This window comes from Globicephala melas, chromosome 16 (assembly GCF_963455315.2).
Source record: "Globicephala melas chromosome 16, mGloMel1.2, whole genome shotgun sequence".
In the NCBI taxonomy this organism is placed as follows: Eukaryota; Metazoa; Chordata; class Mammalia; order Artiodactyla; family Delphinidae; genus Globicephala; species Globicephala melas.
In genome coordinates this window covers 31152740-31171515 of record NC_083329.1, presented here as the reverse complement: position 1 = coordinate 31171515, position 18776 = coordinate 31152740, and the positions used below count along the sequence as shown (strand labels likewise).

General features: G+C 45.0%; 2 protein-coding genes across 6 annotated transcripts in view; one reads left to right on the top strand and one right to left on the bottom strand.

The window, feature by feature from the left end:
* Window positions 1–18776, bottom strand: part of BLNK (B cell linker) — a 74667-nt gene that overhangs the window by 15552 nt on the left and 40339 nt on the right. For all 3 annotated transcript variants that reach the window (XM_030865203.3, XM_030865201.3, XM_030865202.3), the window contains 5 exons: window positions 17524–17680; window positions 14827–14990; window positions 9294–9375; window positions 7977–8048; window positions 868–940 (listed from right to left, as the gene is read on the bottom strand). In XM_030865203.3, the coding sequence (XP_030721063.1) occupies window positions 868–940; window positions 7977–8048; window positions 9294–9375; window positions 14827–14990; window positions 17524–17680 (548 nt within the window). The remainder of the gene's footprint in view (window positions 1–867; window positions 941–7976; window positions 8049–9293; window positions 9376–14826; window positions 14991–17523; window positions 17681–18776) is intronic.
* The window catches only part of ZNF518A (zinc finger protein 518A), an 80864-nt gene that overhangs the window by 54187 nt on the left and 7901 nt on the right, over window positions 1–18776 (top strand). For 2 of the 3 annotated variants that reach the window (XR_009559268.1, XR_011376777.1), the window contains one exon: window positions 10510–10946. The exons of the other annotated variant lie outside the window; for it this stretch is intronic. The gene's annotated coding sequence lies outside the window, so the exon portion shown is untranslated. Of the gene's footprint in view, window positions 1–10509; window positions 10947–18776 lie in introns of those variants that run through there. 3 annotated transcript variants of the gene reach the window in all.

Genomic DNA, 18776 nt, shown 5'->3' with positions numbered 1-18776 from the left:
TTTTTAAATGGGTGTTTTTATTACATTTTAGAGATTAGGAGACTAAGTAACTTGCCTGAAGTGGTAAACCTAAGCCAAGAGAGAAGTGCGCAGAATTTTGTTTAATAAACCCCTGAAATGGAGAATTTCTTTGCTTTACTCAGAGGCAGAATTAAGGCTATAGCCACGCAGGCTTGCTTTGGACAGATTTAAATGTGCTTTTAAAATAACCTATTGAGCCAATATGAAATTATGGGGTCACTGTTTGTAATATTAATACGTTACATTCACCCAATATCTTACAAAGCTCTTCTAAGTTCAATGAGAAAGAATGCCTCTCTCATCTCCCTTTTGAAAGGAACCTTGGCAGTGTTGCTTTGATTGAATACCCAGTGCATGCTGCTCTGTGTACACATTTGTTTGCAGATCACTAACTACTTGGAAGAGAAACCAAGGAGTAGAAAGTAGGAATGAAACCTACTAGTGGGTCTTAAAATTATTCAGGTGCTGGAGCTTGTGTCTTGTGGAACACAAGTCAATGAGCTCAAGATTTAGCTATAAGTTTATGGGAGGAAAGACTACTAGTTTTTGATGTCAGCAGGGACACCCCTAGTCCAACTTGAAGCATGCATGGGTGTGGAGAACACCAGGGCAATAGGGTTTCATTTCCACACTCTTCAGGAACACACCTATTGTAATGTTAGGTGCACCTGCATATGAGCTTGGGCAGGTATGCTCTTCTGAATGGAAACAGCAGAAAAACACCCCCCTCTGGCCCCCAGATTCTCAAGCAGGACTCCTATGTGGATTCCAGGCAGCTCTGCTCACAGCAGTGATGGAGACCATACACTGAATTCACAGAGTTGCTTCTCTGCAACAGGAACTTACCCAGCCCTGGGCAGTGGGGATGGTGCAGCAGGTGAAGAGGTTGACTTAGAGTCCCAGGCCCCGCTCTTTCGACCTGCGCAGACATATACACAGGTCAGTCTCTAGCCCTGAACTGAGGGCTGATGGTCACAGTGAGCTGGCCTTGCTGGCAGGCTCAGAAATACATGCACATTTTTTCTTACTTTCAGCTAAGCATATATAAGTAGTTACATTGAAGTTTTGGGGGAAAACCTATAGGCAAAGATGATGAAACATTTTATAAATGCCAATTTATAAGCTCAGAACTAGGATGTTAATTAGGAACTCCATCTAAACATTGCTAAATGACCTTCTTATTTCCCCCATGGGACAAGTTCAGAGCCCCTGATTCTGTGGGTTCAATAAGAGCTCACAAGGGTTCCTATGGAAGGGAGCTAAGAGCTCTCACACTTGTATCTATATGCACTGCACAAATGTGCACAACAGCAGTGCCTAGAGACAGAGGGGCACAGACCCACCACTCCTGATCACACCTATAGACACTGCTCATTCCTAACCACATTTACACGGTACACAAACCTAACCTCACATTTGGAGAACACTCATTCATTCATTCATCTCTGAGTTCTTAGGGCCTTCGCTCATTGCAGAAATAAACAAATGGAGAGAAGCAGCAAGCTATTACCCAAATCTCATCTTCTGAAGTCACAGAAGGGACCCAGAGGGCCTTGTCCCCCACGCCCATTTCCCCTCCCTCTACCTGAAGATAGAAGCCAGAGCATCGTTATGAGGGAAGAAGGTGAGAGACAGGCAGAGATTCACTGCTGAGATAGGCAGCAGGCCTGGATGCGGAGAGGCCAGAGCTAAGCCAGCTCCCCTCAGCGTGTCCCAGCTGCCTCCTCTCAGGCTGATACCGCCTGCCTGGACATTACTGCTCAGTGAGATAAAGGCTCTCTACTGAATTAAATTGAACTGAATAAATGTTTTAATTAAGAACTTACTACATTTATAAGTCCACAATTCCTAATGGACTTAAAGGGGATACTCTGTACATATAGGTTGGACTTGCCCACAGTATGTATTTGAGTTTGCAAGATAAAGCACACATAAGTAAACACTGAGGTAATAATCTATTAGCAAGAGTTATTGAGAACCTGGTATGTGTAAAGCCCTTGGAGGCACTGTGTTAGGGGCTGTGGAAGAGCTGAAGAAGTAGACATAGGCTTCTGCCCTCCCAGAATTTATAACAAGAGAAGACACATGCACCCCCATGCCACCTCATCTGACAGGACCACCTATTCCAAACACAAAAAAAGGGAAAAAGTCCTCGAAAAGTATTAAACACAGAGATCATAAAGTTCATTCTCATATACTTGACTAGAGAGAGGCCTTCAGGCTCTCACTCAGAGCCCATTTACTCTTTCTACACATAGTCCTTACATAGGGCTAATTTCCATAAGCACTCACCAGTGGCATCTGGTGAAGGAACGGCCCCTCCCATGTAACCCTTACTTAGATGTAAGCTGACCCTGATGGGATTTTTAAAAACATTTTGAGAAAGAGACTACATATGGAATTATTTCTTTTTTGCGGTACGCAGGCCTCTCACTGTTGTGGCCTCTCCCATTGCGGAGCACAGGCTCCGGACGCGCAGGCTCAGCAGCCATGGCTCACGGGCCCAGCTACTCCGTGGCATGTGGGATCTTCCCGGACCGGGGCACGAACCCATGTCTCCTGCATCGGCAGGCGGACTCTCAACCACTGCGCCACCAGGGAAGCCTCATATGGAATTTTTAACATTTCCTCCGACAATAAACTGAAATGTCATCTGAATGTGTAGTAGTATGAGTCTGTGTTTTATTAGCAAGGGTATCAAGTTGATATTGTTCTTCACATTCTCAATACTTAAGATTCACATTGTGAAAATACACTTTGCTACTCATAGATGTTGATAGAAAGTTTTGGGGAAGAGAAAAAAAATCCCTCGTCTGAAAAATAAGGAAGCAGAAAGAAGGTCTAAGTCAGAATTTCCTCCCAGGGGTCCCCTCTCTTTTCACCAAGGGCTCGCTTGGCCTGAGCATGTTATTGTTGTCATATCTACTGCCTGGCTTCTTTACTAAGCTTCCCTTTCCTTCATATCTGCAAACAGTTGGCCAACGTCTTCCTTTCCCCTTCCCTCCTCGTAAATAACTTCTGCAGTCAGAGGAGAGGGAGGGGCATGCTGGCTGTCCTCTGTGGTGGTGGAGTCCAGTACAAGCTCTGGTTTTGCATCAGGAAGACAGGGTTCCAGTTATTTCTCCACCACCAAACTGGCTGTGTGACCTCTTACGAGCCACTGTGTCTCAGTTTCCCCCTCTGTGAGATGGGGATGCCACTAGCTACTTTATCTAACACAGAGTTACTGTGGTTAGGTAATAAGGTAACTTTGAACATGTAAAGAATTAGCCAAATATAAAGTAATATTGCTGGAAAGGGACTGAAAGTTTTGAGGGTCAAAAATGTTATGCTAAGTGAAAGGAGTGAGATGGAAAAGACTGTATATTATATGACTCCATCTATATGAATGTTTGGAAAAGGCAACTCTATAGCAACAGAAAGCAGATCAGGGTTACCCAGGGCTGAGGATGGGAACAGCATTGACCACAAATGAGCATAATGGCTCTTTTGGAGTTGGGGTAGGCACAGAAAGTTTCTAAAACTGGTAGTGCTGGTTACAAAACTCTATAAATGTAATGATTTACAAAAAACATTGAATTATACATGTAAAATGAGTGAGTTTTATGATACATAAGTTATAGCTCATAAAGGATCTCAGTAAATATGATTATTGCTATTTGCATTTTCTCATCTTGTTATCTACCACGGCAGTATCTCTAGGTGCCGGGCACTGTGCCAGGTACTTCACATGTGCCACTTCTAGGCCTCACATAACATCAAGGGAAGCAAACAGAGGCTCAGAGGGGTTAACGGGCAGGGCCAGGGTTGGAAACCAAGGCCATTCAAGTTGAAAGCCTAGGCAGGCAGTGTCCTCTCTAGCCAATATCTCATAATGTTACTCTGGGGCATGATTTGGCATGTCAGATTCACTTGCTGCTTCTCCCTTATGTGGGGAAAGATTAGTGAAACAGAGGGCTGCTTTTGTGAATGCCCACGGGAGGATGGAGAGTTACTCCTCGTAGGCCAGTGACCCTCTCTGCCGCCCTGGCTGAAGTCAGACCCCGGGGCATGGCTGGGGTAGGACAACACTGTACCCTTCTCATTGCCAGGATCCCTGCTTCCTGGCCAAGCCGAATTCTTGGTTGGAAAGCTCCAAGGGAGAAACTGGGGATGCAATAGAGGGAGATGTGTCCAAAAGCTTACTAATAAAAGAGAAAAATCATCTTTGTTTAAATCATAGGGAGCAAAAAGTTATGTTAAGGTTTGATTTAACAGCACAGGCCTTGCACAAGCTGGTGCTTACCGAAGTTTCTTAACTTGGAAAACAATTTACCCTTAGTTTTTCCTTCTACCACGTATATTTTATACATCATCCTCTTTTCAGTTTTGCATACAGTGGTGGTAGGTTTCCTTATTCTTAATGATCTCAGTGTTGGCATTGTAAGCCCTTGGGATTTAACTCTCTTTTAGCTGTTATAGACACCCTATTATCATTAGTGGGGCTTGCATACTAGCCGAAGCATCCCTTACTCACAGGTACTATATGAACTCTTACAAAATACATAAAAGAGATTTAATTTAACAACTTAAGAATAATTTGGGCTATGGGTAAAATTCTGCTTGCATATCAGCAGGGCATTGTAAATTCCTAAACTCCTCCCCTATTTTAAGAAATAAAGAGATAGAATACTTCAAAAATGCTGTTTACTTAGAGCAAGCTCAGAAATACATGCTCTGTCTACCCTTTTCTGACAAAAGCTACAAATTAGGCAGAGGTTGCGCTGCCTTCTTCTAAATGCTCATTTAGAGATAAAGCACAATGGACTTCAGTCTTTCAGTTTGTTGAGACCAGTGCTTCTTAACTGGGAGTGATTTTGTCCCCCTCCCCCAGGGACTTTCTGCAATGACTGGAGAAATCTTTGCCTATCACTACTGGGGAAGGGGGTGCTAGTGGCATCTAGTGGACACAGGTCAGGGATGCCGCTAAACAGCCTGCGATGCACAGGACAGCTCCAACAAAAATCACCTAGCCCCAAACACCAGCTGTATTGAGGTTGAAACACCCCCGAAATTTAGAGTAAAACTTTATATGGAAAGGAAGAAACACTCCTCTGAGGTGTGTACCGGGTGATGTGCCAGGCTGGTCATGAATCAAGGCAGGTTAAACAAGGGATTCTGAGCAATAACAATAATAAATCACAAAGCTATCATTTTATGAGTGTGATTCATATCTTTTTACTCATGTAATTCTCACAATACCCCTAGGCATAGGTGCCATTTTCCCCTTCATTTTTTTCAGGAGAGGAAACTAAGAAACAGAGGGATTACTTAGCTTGCTCAAAGTCTGGCACCTAGTGAGTGAAGACTTGGACCCTCTGGCTTTGGAGTCTGTGCTAACTCCCGCTACTGTACTTCCCAGTATGGAACATGAAGGAGAGGGAGAGCCGACCTCTGCACCTAATTCGCTGTGTAATCTGAGGCCAGCAGCTTATTAGCCATCAAAGAGCCAAAAGCAACATTAACCAGAGGCAAGTGTCGTGGCGTGGGACTTTAACAGAAACCCTGAAACCTTAGCACTTTCATGATGCCTATCAGGGAACTTTCTGAAGCCTTTAAAGACAATGATCTGTTATTTAAAGACACAGGCAAGTAGTCTGATTATTCCTTTTATAAAAATCATCTCTGAAAACTGTACTGTTTGCACACTCAGAAACTCGCTCTAGCTGTGCAGGTTTGTTCCCTACCCACGCCCCGCCACGTCCCCCCGCTCAAGTTATCTCACTTCCTTCCTCCTCCTGAACTTCCTCCTGTCTATATCCAATAATCATTTAACCAGGAAATTATTCTCTTGTTCAGGTTTGGTTTCTTCATCTGATGCCTCTAGTGATAAAATATAGCTATACTAGGTTAATATAAAAACTAATGAATAAAAAAATCCAGTGGGCTAATGCCTTCATGTTGGGGCCATGTGATTCCTTAAAGACAGCCAGAGTTGGGGGACTCAATCTCTCTCTCAACCAACTGACCCATCTACCATTTCAGCACCTACTCTGAGCCAGGTCCTGTCTAGGCCTTGGAAACACAGCTATGAGCAAGACATGGAGCTGAGAGTCTTATGGGAAAGACAGGCTGATTGGAGTACTGGGTGTGTTTTAGGAAGGAGAGGTCTGTGTAAGGCAAGAAGAGCATTTTAAGATGTAAGCACCAGAGAGTATTAAACTATTACTCTAAAGGAGGGTTTAAGCCTTCATTTATCTGTATCAGTGAAAGGTTCTCTATTCCAGTAATAACAGCCCTTCTGAGTTATCAAGTGTCAGGAGTCTCCGTTTCAGTTGGGACCAAAGCGACCTTGCCGTGACGTTTTAGGTTGGTGTGTTGACATTTGTTCCCAGAAATTAAGATGAGCTGGATAAGATGGCTCTGACCTCTAGTCCCCAAGTATAAAAACCCTGTGGATTCCGAGGGGGAGGATAAATAAGAACTTGTGAAGAGGATGAGCAATTGCACAGGAAATGAGTCTAGGAAAAGATTTTTAAAAATACTCTTCTTTCATTTTCTCTCAAGGAGCACGTCCCTGAAAGCAGAGGTCAGTCTCCCAGTCTCTGTGTTCAGCCTTCAGGTCTGGGACAGAAGGGAGAGAGAGAGAGAGAGAGAGAGAGAGAGAGAGAGAGAGAGAGAGAGAGAGAGAGAGAGAGAGAGAGAGAGAGAGTGTGTGTGTGTGTGTGTGTGTGTGTGTGTGTGTGTGTGTGTGTGTGTGTGTGTGTTTGGTACAGGGTGGGGGAGAGGAGAAGGAGAGAATGCTGTTGAGGAAGCTCCTGCACTTCTCTGTGCTGTAAAAGGGTTGGGGTATGGGCGCCACTCAGTACTGTGGGCCTCAGTCTGGGGCTTGCCAAACCCTACAGGAGACATCTAGGAACCACTGAGTGTTCATGGTTTGGGTAGGGATGACATGATAAAAACTAACTTTGTAATGGAATGAAGCTAGCAACATTTGGAGGGGGTCAGAAGCTCATCTCAGTGACTGAGGAGAGAGCCTAGAGGCAAGATTATGGCTAGTGGACTCTGTAAGACAGAAGGTATGAAGTGATAAAGTAAAGAAAGCCTGGCTAGGTGGTGGCAACTAAAATAGAACAGCAAATTCAGGAAAAAGCAAAGCAGAATTGGGACAGAACATGGGCACTCTGAGACATGGAGCCAGAGGCTGATGTGTAAAGAGGAATAAGGATGCCCAAAGAGTAAGGGTGTTGGATGCACTGAGCTTGAGGTAGTGGGAAGGTCAGTGTGTTCAGAAGGGAAGAAAGGTCAAGGTTGGACACCAGAGAGTTATCAGCTTAGACCAGAGAAGTGAAGCCAGAAGAATGGATAAACCAGGAAGAAGTGAAAAATACTACTCTACCGAGCACCTACTGTGTGCCAGGCACTGCATTAAGCATTTCCCATTCACAATTTCAGAATTCTCCTGTCTCAGGGCACGGGCTGTCGTCTCCATTTACCGATGAGAAAATGTGATGCTTGGAGAGGTGAAGTACAGACCCAAAGTGATACAGTTGATAATGGGGAGCACTGGGATGCCTGGCCCATAACCCAAGCTCTTAACTGCACGACGTTCTGAAGGAAGAGCAGAGGGCTGAGGCTGAACGGTGCAGGCGTCCTCAGTCAGGGGAGGGGAGAAGGAGGGCAAGCCAGCCAAGTGCCCAGAGAGGTAGGATGAAAAAAAGGACTTGTCTGATAGAGGCACAGGGGCATGGGGGCGAGGGTCCCCTCACGTAGGTGCCCCCAGACGGTGGATGAGCCTGAGGAGAAGGCCTCTGTTACCGTTTATTAGGACATTTGGATATACAGGGATTATTTCTTAATATTTGCTCTGAGTTGTTTGTTTTATTTAGAACAGATTAAAAATGAAACCCCCAAATGCAATCATTTCACAATAAAAAAAACAGAAACAAAACCACCAAATCTTGTGTACACTTTACCTGAAGCTGTCCCTGGAGGTGAGGCTGGCTTTGAGAAGTTATTTGGCTTGGTTGATCTATTCACCATGGGAGCTGAAACACAAAATCACACCTATATTGTAATTATATATACACATACACACACACACACACACACACACACATATACATATATAGTAGATAGTCTACTGAGGGAGATTCACACTTATGGAAAAATGCATTGTGGAAATGATGGGTCAGACCAGAGAATCTGCAAAGAATGGGGGACACAATTAGTAAGCCACAAGCCATTAAAAGAAGCCTTCTCAGAAGAAAAAAACATTTTTAGAATGAATATATTAATAATTAAAGTGAATACTGGCTTGGAATTTCATTTGCCAAACTGGGTGTCTAGGAGATGAAAGAGTTTGTTTTTTTACCAGGAGACGTGCATTGAACTAACAATGGAGGGGCCAGATTAATAGCCCCACCTTCCCTGCCACACGTAACACACATAGCACATATCATTCCTCTTGGATTTTGTAGGTTTTTGGGGGGTGGAGGTGGGGGCATTTAATTTGTATTTATTGTTTCATGGTGATGGGTGAATTCAGAAATTCTGGTGGGTCTAGAAGCTGTCGGTGATATTTAGGGCGTGGGAGAGGGCTGCGACGGGATGGCAGTGTAAAAAACGAGTATTGCTACCTTGGAGTCAAGTTTATTAGATGAGTAATGTTACTTGAAGAGGCAGCGTTTATACAGGATTATATTTTCCATAGCGACTATATCCAGAGTAATCACACACTGTTCCACACCTCATCTGAGGCTATGTGGCACGGGCTTTTGGAGATAATTTGTTTGTAGCTGCGTTTGTTATTTCGTGAAGGATTTACAAGTGAAATGTTTCTCATGGGCCTGAGATAGTACTCAATTTTAAAGAATTAGAACATAGAGCATATTTTACTCTTTCATTTTTTTCAGTCCTCTGCAGAAACTGTTCTGGGGCAATATTTGTAAGGTCAACATGGTGGCTCATGACTTTGTGAGTATTAGGTTTTATAAGAAATCCATTCTAAGTGAGTAGCTAAAGAGAAGAACTTAGGTGCTTTTATACCTTGAGAAGAGAGTATTAAATCATGGAAGAGGATGGAGAAAGAAGGGTAAAGGCTATAAAACACAGAGATGGGTTGCTCACTATGCTCTCTGTTCCACTAGCCAAAGAAGGCAAATGCTACGGCCACAGAGGAGAGAGGCCTGGGCACTATCATTTCTGAGCCCCTTAGAGCTCTCTACCAAATGGTCTTGTATGCCTCTATCAACTGCAGAAGTTTTCACGTGCTTAAAACTACAAACTCTTGCCTTTTTCAGATGGGGGTGAACTGTCTTCTGTGGGATGAATATAGTTTTCATCTTCATCTTCCACAGGGACCACATAATCAGCCTAAAAGAAATACAGAAATGCTGTATATTCAGAGTTTACTGCATAAGAAGCAGTGATATTTAGAAAAATCTTCTGAGATATAATCCATATACCATTAAATTCCCCAGTGTAAAGTGGTTTGGTGATTTGTAGTTTATTAACAGAGTGTGCAACCCTCACTGCAATCTAGATTTAGAACATTTCCATCACCCCCAAGAGGACCCCTGCACCCATTAGTCACTCCCATCCATCCCCTCCCCCGACCTAGTCAACCACCAACCTTCTTTCTATCTTTAAGATTTGCCCATTCTGGACATTTTATATAAATGGAATCATACAATATTTCAATACACAGTCTTTCATGACTTCTTTCACTTAGCATAGTAATTTCAAGGTTTAACCACGTTTTAGTACTTCATTCCCTTTTATGGACAAATTATATTCCATTGTATGACTATACCACATTTTACTTATCCATTCATCAGTTGATGGACATTTGGGTTGTTTTTACTTTTTTGGCTATTATGAATAACGTTGCTGTGGACATTCATGTACAAGTTTTGTGTAGATGGACATTTTTCTTGAGAATATACCTAGTGGTGGAATTGCTGGGTCATATTGTAGCTCTATATTTAATAGTTTGAGGAACTGTTAAATTGTTTTCCAAAGTGGCTGCACAATTTTTCCATTCCCACTGGGAATGTATGAGGGTTCCAATTTCTCCACATATTCACTAATACTTGTCATTGTCTGTCTTTTTGATTGTAAGCATCCTTGTAGGTGTGAAGTGGTATCTAATTGTGATTTTGATTTGCATTTCCCTTAATGATGTTAAGCATCTTTTCGTCTGCTTATTGGCCATTTGTATATCTTCTTCAGAGAAAAGTCTGTTCAACCCCTTTGCCAACTTTTAATTGGGTTGTTTGTCTTTTTTATTCTTGGATTATGAGTTATTTAAATGTTCTAGATTTAAATCTCTTATCAGTTATATAATTTGCAAAAAAATTCTCGCATTCTACACGTTGTCTTTTTACTTTCTTTATGGTATCATTTGCGGCACAAACGTTTTACATTTTAAAGTCACTTTTATCTACTTTTTTCTTTTGTTGTTTGTGCTTTTGGTATTGTATCTAAGAAACCATTGTCTATCCCAAGGTCATAAAAGTTTATACCTGGGCTTCCCTGGTGGCTCAGTGGTTAAGAATCTGCCTGCCAATGCAGAGGACACGGGTTGGAGCCTCTGGTCCGGGAAGATCCCACATGCCGCGGAGCAACTAAGCCCATGCGCCACAACTGCTGAGCCTGCGCTCTAGAGCCTGTGAGCCGCAGCTGCTGAGCCTGTGTGCCACAACTACTGAAGCCTGCGTGCCTAGAACCCACGCTCCACAACAAGAGAAGCCACCACAATGAGAAGCCCGCACACCGCAACGAAGAGTAGCCCCCGCTCTCCGCAACTAGAGAAAGGCCGCGCGCAGCAACGAAGACCCAATGTAGCCAAAAATAAATAAATTTTTAAAATTAAAAAAGAAAGATTTATACCTATGTTTTCTTCCAAGAGTTTTATAGTTTTAGCTCTTACACTTAGACCTATGATCCAGTTTTATTTAACTTTTTATATATGGTGTGAGATTGGAGTACAATTTCATTCTTTTGCATGTGTATATACAGTTATCTTAGCACTGTTTGTTTAAAAAACTAATTTTTCCCGTTGAATTTTCTTGGCACCTTTGTCAATAATCGATTGACCATAAATATAGGGAGGGAGGGATTTTATAAGAGGTAAATAAAGTAACCAGATCTCAGAAGTGGTTTTTACAACCTGCCTTGGTTGGTTGCCAACATGGGGACTGGGAGAAACAAAAACCAAACATGTATTGAGCGCTTCTTGCCAGGTGCTCTTCTGAGTACTTTACGTGTGTAATCTCACTTACTCCTTGTAATAACCCAGAAAGGCAGGTGCCACTAGTACTATGCTGTAACACTATACTAAAGCTGTTACCTGCCAAAATAAGCAGATGGTCAAGAATCATCATAATCTGTGTCCTAACAAGTTCATCTTCACAGTGCTGCGGTGTTTTGATATAAACCCCATTATCCCATGTTCACATCACAAAAAACTGGCTGTAGTTACATGAATAATTGGTCTTTTGAAGCCAGGCAGATTATTCTACTGCCACAACCTACATGCTATTAGAATCCTTCCTCAGCTTTTACAATGGCATGATTAAAATATAGATGATTATTTAAACAATCATCTTAGATCAACTCCAGTGTTTAGATGTTCAGTATTAAGACACCTGCTGTAGGTATTTACATGTTTGCCTTCCCCCAAACTTTAAATGTGAAAAATAGGAGCACCACGGATTCATCTTATTTTCACTTTCCCATTGCCCTTCACCCCATTCCATGTCAGGAGTCGTTAAGATGAGCTATTAAATGCCCACATGAGTTTCTTGCTTAATACAACTCATGTGAACATTTAATAGCTTTACATACATTATTTTACTGAATTCTTTCAATGATACCTACGATTAAGTTAGGTGTACTTATCCTCATTTTACAGGTGAGGAATTTGAGAGCAGTTGAGTAATCTATCCAAGGTCACATAAAATCACAAAACTGATGCCCTGCAAGGACATGTACTGGGTCTGCTTTGGGCACCAATGAAGCCCTGGCACATTTGTGTTGAATGAAGAGCTGGTCTCTTCTCAGTGGATACTGGAGAGGTGGCACAGGATAGCTCTTTAGCACCTGGGATCTAGTATGTAATCATCTGATTTCAAATGCTGGCTCTATCATTTACCTCTGTGACCTTGGACAAGTTCTTCAACCCCTTTGCACCTCATCTGTACCATTTCCTCATCTGTCATGGGGGTGATAATAGCACACACTTCCTAGGGTTGCTGTGAGGATGTAATGAGATAATACATACGGAGTGCTCAGAACACCACCGACACACAGCACTGGTCAAGTGTCAGCCGCTCTCGTTGTTATAGCACAGATGCTCCTTCCTCCCACTGCCAACTCTCTGGTCAGCCTGAACCCCCATATTATGCCTGTAACCTGCATGGTAGGGCTAAACGTCTTCATTTATGCTTCTGTTTGACTTCTTTTCCTGTCTAATGGCTCAGCCAGATCTTAATGTTGGCTTCTTTTTTCTTTTTTAAACCTCTTTCTCATCTTGACTGTCCATCTGCCCATTCCAGAATGTGCCTCCTCCAGACTTCTCCTTTTCCCACTGGTTCAGGCTTGCCTGAGCCACCTCCACAGGCTGCTATTAGCAAAGCTCGGCCTCTCTCCACTGGGGCCCACCTCCAGTTAGTCACAGAGGTGGAGAGCTTCACATAACCCACAGTCTGCATTTGTATTCTGTGTCTGAATTGATATCTTCATATGGATTTGCCGAATGCTGAAAGAATTCACCGTGAGACCCTAACAGATGGTCTCCTACCATGTCCCATGCTCAGATTCTCCCGGCCACCCTGTTCTCACCCTGAAAGGGCAGCATCCCCTCTCAGACTGACAGACAGACTGAGGATTGACAAACCATACTCATTCTCAGTCTGCTGACTTCCTGACTTAAACTGTCTCTAGAGAGGGGGTCATAAACTCAAATACTTATAGGAGCAGGCGTGGAACAATAAGGGGACATGCACAGAGTCAGGGTGTGTGCAAGTCTTGTATGAGTGATGGGGATGATGACAAATGGAAACAGGGGCCAGGGATTCACAGCTGAGCTGGAGTATTGCCATGAGGCTCAGCTGCTTTGAGGCCATGGCTGGCCAAGTGTTGACAGGCCCTCAGTCTTCAGGAGAAACTAGAAAACTGGATTTTATAAAGAATCTAGAATATGGTAGAAAGGAATCCAATATCTATATATGATACATGGAATCCTTTGTGTGAGGCACTGTATTTAGTGATTATATATATATATATAATATATATATTCCTTTATTAAATCTTTAAAATAACCTGAAGAGAGGAAAAGTTGAGACTCAGAGAGTTATCTGACTTGCCTAAGTCACACAACTAGTAAGGGTCAAAGCAGGAATTTGAGCTTGGGTGCTGCCTCTATTTTATTTAAAAGTCTCTTTTCCATCTCTTCTTGGGCTACAAATTATTCTAAGGTGGAAATGAAGGTCATTTCACAACATGCTCATAAGCTGTAGGTTTTACCATCTACAGGCATTTAAAAACAAGTTACTTCTGGGGCTTCCCTGGTGGCGCAGTGGTTAAGAATCCGCCTGCCAATGCAGGGGACATGGGTTCGAGCCCTGGTCCAGAAGATCCCACATGCCGCGGGGCAGCTAAAGCCGTGTGCCACAACTACTGAGCCTCTGCTCTAGAGCCCATGAGCCACAACTACTGAGCCCGTGTGCCACAACTACTGCAGCCCGCGTGCCTAGAGCCCGTGCTCTGCATCAAGAGAAGCCACCGCAATAAGAAGCCGTGCACTGCAACGAAGAGTAGCCCCACTCTCCGCAACTAGAGAAAGCCCGCGCGCAGTAACAAAGACCCAACGCAGCCAAAAATAAATAAATATATACATAAATAAATTTATAAAAACAAGTTACTTCTTCGAGAAGCTGCAGTAAGATTATGTCGTGATGGTTAAGAGTTGCCCCTAATGTTCTTTTCTTTCTCAGACTGTTACACTTGTAGGGTTGTTCTAATGGCTAAGTTTGAGGGCTTGTCTGACTTTATTTAAAATACAAGTACATCTGGGAGCCATAACATATTAGGCTTTATCAGTCATTCCTCCAATAGCCTGAATGGGTTTACCTGTTCATTTTTAAATTGGAACAATTCCATATGGAATAAGACGTGAAAATCTAGATGCTGGCAGAAGGGAGATTGATGACATAAACCGAGAGTTGGGTCCTGGACAATCGGCAAAGATGGTCCCTGGATACCCGGGACTGGGGAGAGGGAGTGAGAAGCAAGAGCTGCCGAGGGAAGCGAGGGGTCAGCTCCTCCACGGGTTGTGCAGGGTCTTCCTACAGACTAGGGGTCTCCAGTGTATGTCCCACTGCACCCCTCTGCATTTTAGAGGAGGGGGGTGGAGGATCAGAGAGAAAAGAAGGTGGGGGAAAGAAAATGAGGCAGGACAGGGAGAGAAGCAATGGGGAATAAAGAGGGAAATATATTATGGAGGAAAGAGAGGCTTGCAGGAAACTGAGGGACTCTTTCTCGAAGGAATAATTAGAGGGGCACAGTTCCAGTATGGATATATATGCCTGTAGTAAATGAAAGTGCTTAAAATAAGACCATATATGCCATTTTTAAAGAAAACATCCTTTCAGCATTAACAGTGGAGAGTTAGAGGGGGCAGGGTGGCTAGTGCCGGCTGGAGAGCAGGGCCTGGAGGAAGGAAGACACGCCTGAGGCCACACTGTCCTGCCCCTCCCCCTATCCGGCCCACATCCTGCCTTCCACTGGGTCTGGGCAGTCTTCTGGACAGAGTTACTTTACCTCATCCTCAAGGAGCTCTTTGGGTCTGGGTGGGACTTGAGGTTTGTGCAGAGAAGTCGGGGCTGGCAGAGTGGCGGCTTGCCTCGCCTTTGCCGAAGGCCAGTTGGGTTTACTGGGAAGGGTCTTGCTGAAGGGCGGAGACTGCCTCTGGCTTGACCGATTGTCTTTGAGAGGAAAAACAACAAGAACAACAAAGCATAAGATGAACGGGTTCTGGATCATTCCTTGGGCGGAAGCCACCGAGATCTAGAAAGTATAAAACCCCCAGCATCTATGTAGCCAACACATTATTAACTGGGGCATTCCCTTAAAGAGTAGAATGACATGTTAGGCAAAGATTTCAACTGCCCATTGACTTACATTATAAAAACCAGGAGAATGTCCTCATCAAAAACACCCTCCTAGGGACTGATGGAGACCCACAGACCCAGGAGAGCAGACAGCCCAAACACTCTGCTAAACAGAATGGATGGTGACCTTGTGTGTGTGTGTGGGGGGGGGGCAGGGTCTCGGGGGGGCGGTACTCCTCAGTGGTTCACTTTGCTCCATGAAGCCTTAAGGGCAGTGATTCTCAATCCTGCCTACACATAGGAACCACCTGGGAGCTTTAAAAAATGCCAAGGTCCCACTCCAGACATGCAGTTTGAACTTCTGGGGAGGGACCTGGTATTATAAGTTTTAAAATTCCCCAGGTTATTCTAAGGTGTATTCAGGGTTGCAACTACTTATGCGGGTGAACCTATACGTTCCTCCCCTTGATGATGTCCTCGAATCATGGGGAAGTCGTGAGTACCCCCTGGTCCAGGACCGTCCTCACCAGGTGTCAGGGAAGGAGTCCAGGCTCCTGCTCTCCACCCACCAGCGGCACTCCTTTGGGCTGCTTCTTCATTATGTAACCTCTCTGGGACTCACATTCCTCATTTTTAAAATGAGGATCGGAGCTATCCACCTCAGAGAGTTATTGTAGGGATTAGGGAGAAAGCAGCAAGGCAGAGCCGATGCCTAATATACACAACTAACCTTACCTGCATAATGTGGTGGAGGGCTTAGGCAACAGGGCGTCTACCCGGTTGATCTGCGAGCACACATTCTGACTGATACACTGTAGGAAAATCTTCGCATAGGAGTAAGCTGGCGGGTTCCCCTTCCCGGAACCAGCCCAGGCGCTTACCCTGGCTTCCTGCTCCTTCCTCCTGCTACGGCCGGCCCCTCCCTTGGTACAGCTGCCCCTGCCCCTGCCTGGCCCACTCTGCTCTCCTCCCGGCGCCTGCTCCAGCCCTCGGCCCGCGCTTCTGCCTCGCTGAGGGTATGTGGTTAACTTTACACTTGGTGCCTCCTTCTGGTGGCGTAGCTGCGTTCAGGCGCCAAGGCATCTACTTTACTATGCCTATGACTGTCACTTTTTGTAGTTTTATTGGCAGCTCTTGGAGTTTACTGAGATTTCTTAATATAAGATTTAAGCCCATCAGAAGGAGCAAAGCATAGAAGACAGGCTTCGAAGAGTATGACCTGGAATGAGCCGCGTAACCGTCCCGAATAGCGGTTTCTTGGTCTGTAAACAGGCCTGATGCAGCCCCTTCCTCCCCAGGGTTGTTGCGATGATTGAACGAGGTCACAAATTTGGTTGCGGTGTGTGGAGCAGAGTGGTGAAGAGCACGGGCTTTGGAGGCTGAAAGGCCCGACTTGCATCCCAGCTCTGCCACTTATAAACCTTGGCCCAGTGAGTTCACTCCTCTGAGCCTCACTTTCCTCCTTTGTGATTATCGAGAAGGTGAAGTAGGCCATGACTGTAAAGCACTAAGTTGTAAACTGTAAAAAGTCGGGGAGTCTGCCTGTCCTGCTTGCTGCTTAGCATAGCTCCAGCACATAGTAGGTCCTCAACAGATGTGGCGCGAAGCAGGGGCAGTACCTGGTACCCCATAAGGAGGAAGTTATCCTCAGGGATAAGGGACACTAAACCCTTTACACATAGGGATGCTCTGTATGACTCCTAGCCTCACGGTGATCACATGGACACACTCCCCACCTCACCTTGCTGAACTTAGTCACCTGTTAGAATGGAACACAGACTTCTTCTTGGGGGAGGGCGGGGGGGGGCATTAAAAGCTACACTCAGGCCTGGAGGCCACACTTAAGACTCGTCCTTTTAAACAATAAGGCTAATTCCAGGCTTAGAGGGCTTCACTCCTATCCCCTCCCCTTGCCCCTCCCCTCAATTAAAACTCCACTGTCCAGACTCAGTGTATCTGTACAGCCTGCCAGCGTGGGGCTGCGGTGGGAGGGATGGAGGAAGGAGGGGCCTTAGCAGACACTGGGATCCCTGAAGGTCATCCTGGTTCCATACAGCCATCTCAAGAGAAATTCCAGAACCTTGTACGCAGGAAGAAGGAAGAGAAGAAGGGACTAATCTTGGGTTGATTTCTCTGGGGACTATTAGGAATTGAGGTGGGGTGGGGAACCACGTCAGGATGTGCTTGTTTTATCTTTTGCCTGTTTTCAACATTCCCAGTTTAGGCAGGATACCCCTCCCTTCCCCAAAGGGCAAACTTACCAGCGGGGCCTCCAGTGCCTGTGAGTGACCAGATGACCCACTTGGAGGTGGTGAGAGTGGGAGGTGCCCACCATGCTGTGACCTTGGCCTGCCCGGCTCCCTGCTGCCCTGAAGGCCTAGCGCCCAAGGTCTGGGTGGGGACTCACCTACGTACTCGCCCCTGGTGAAGGGCAGGGCCCGGTGAACTATCCGAGTCTCCTGCTCGGCGGGTGGTGGCTCGTAGCTGTCGTCCCCAGCCTCCTCGGCCGGCAGCACATACATTTCCGAGTCGGAGTGCTCATCTGGGTTTTCATAATCGCTGTCCTGCAAGTACAGATACCATGCTCAGCGCCCCACGCGTGCTTAGGAGGGACGGAGGAACAAGAAAGCAAGGCTGGGAGGGGTCGGCTAACCAGGGTTAGGCAGCTGTTAGCAGCAGCCCTGGGGTTGAAGCCGGGCCTTTTGCCTCCAAAACGTATCACCTGGACTACTATCCTGGGGGAACGCATGGACTACTAACCCCAAGGGTGGCTGAATTCTGTATGTCTGCAAAGAACAGCCAGAGATAAAATATATTTTAAGAAGACAGAAAAAGGACCCAATAAAATAGAATAACCAAATAGGTTTTATTAATCATGAAGGTTGATGGTTGAGGAAAATGTAAGTTTAATAAGAGAGGGTAAGGAGAAGCTCAGGAATATAGACACTTTTGAGGAGATAAGGTTTGTTTGTTTTAAACAGAGCTGGACAGTTGCAGGGACAAGGACTTCAAATTGACTCAGAGTCCATTCTCTTTCTTTTTGTTTGTTTTTTTCATATAAATTTTATTTAAGTCCATATTGAAAATACGTTGAGCCAGTCTAAAGTTCCAACAGTTCACAAGGAGGGAAGTCTTCCCAGCCACTCAGTTCCTCTCCCTAGAGGCAAACAGAGGGACTAGCTTCTTGTGCGTTTTGTTCAGAGATAGTTTATGTGTGTAGCACACATACATATACTCATATGGAGGAAATATTTGATTCAGGACTTAAGAGGTCCTCTGACCTCTGTGCCCACTGCCCCCTCACACTGCCTGACATGTTGCTCAATCCATACATGATTTTCCGATGAATCTATGATGTACCTGCCTTTTGGCCTGTCTCCTTTCCCTGGCAATTGTGTAACATTGAGGCAGGTATAGCGTTTCCTTCATTGCTGTATCCTCAGGGCCCGTGACAGGGCCAGCACATGAGAGACACTCAGGCTGTTTGGAACAAATGAAGGAATCAGTGAGCGAGCACTGTGCTTTCCTCCTCAGTCCGTAGGGAGATGCGGGAGAGGAGAGGAAGAGGGTGAAGAGTGGGATAAGGAAAGAGAAAGGAGGCTGAAAATAGAGCTTTTCCCGAGGTGGCTGGAGGAGTCGAGGGAGACAGAATAAAAGGAG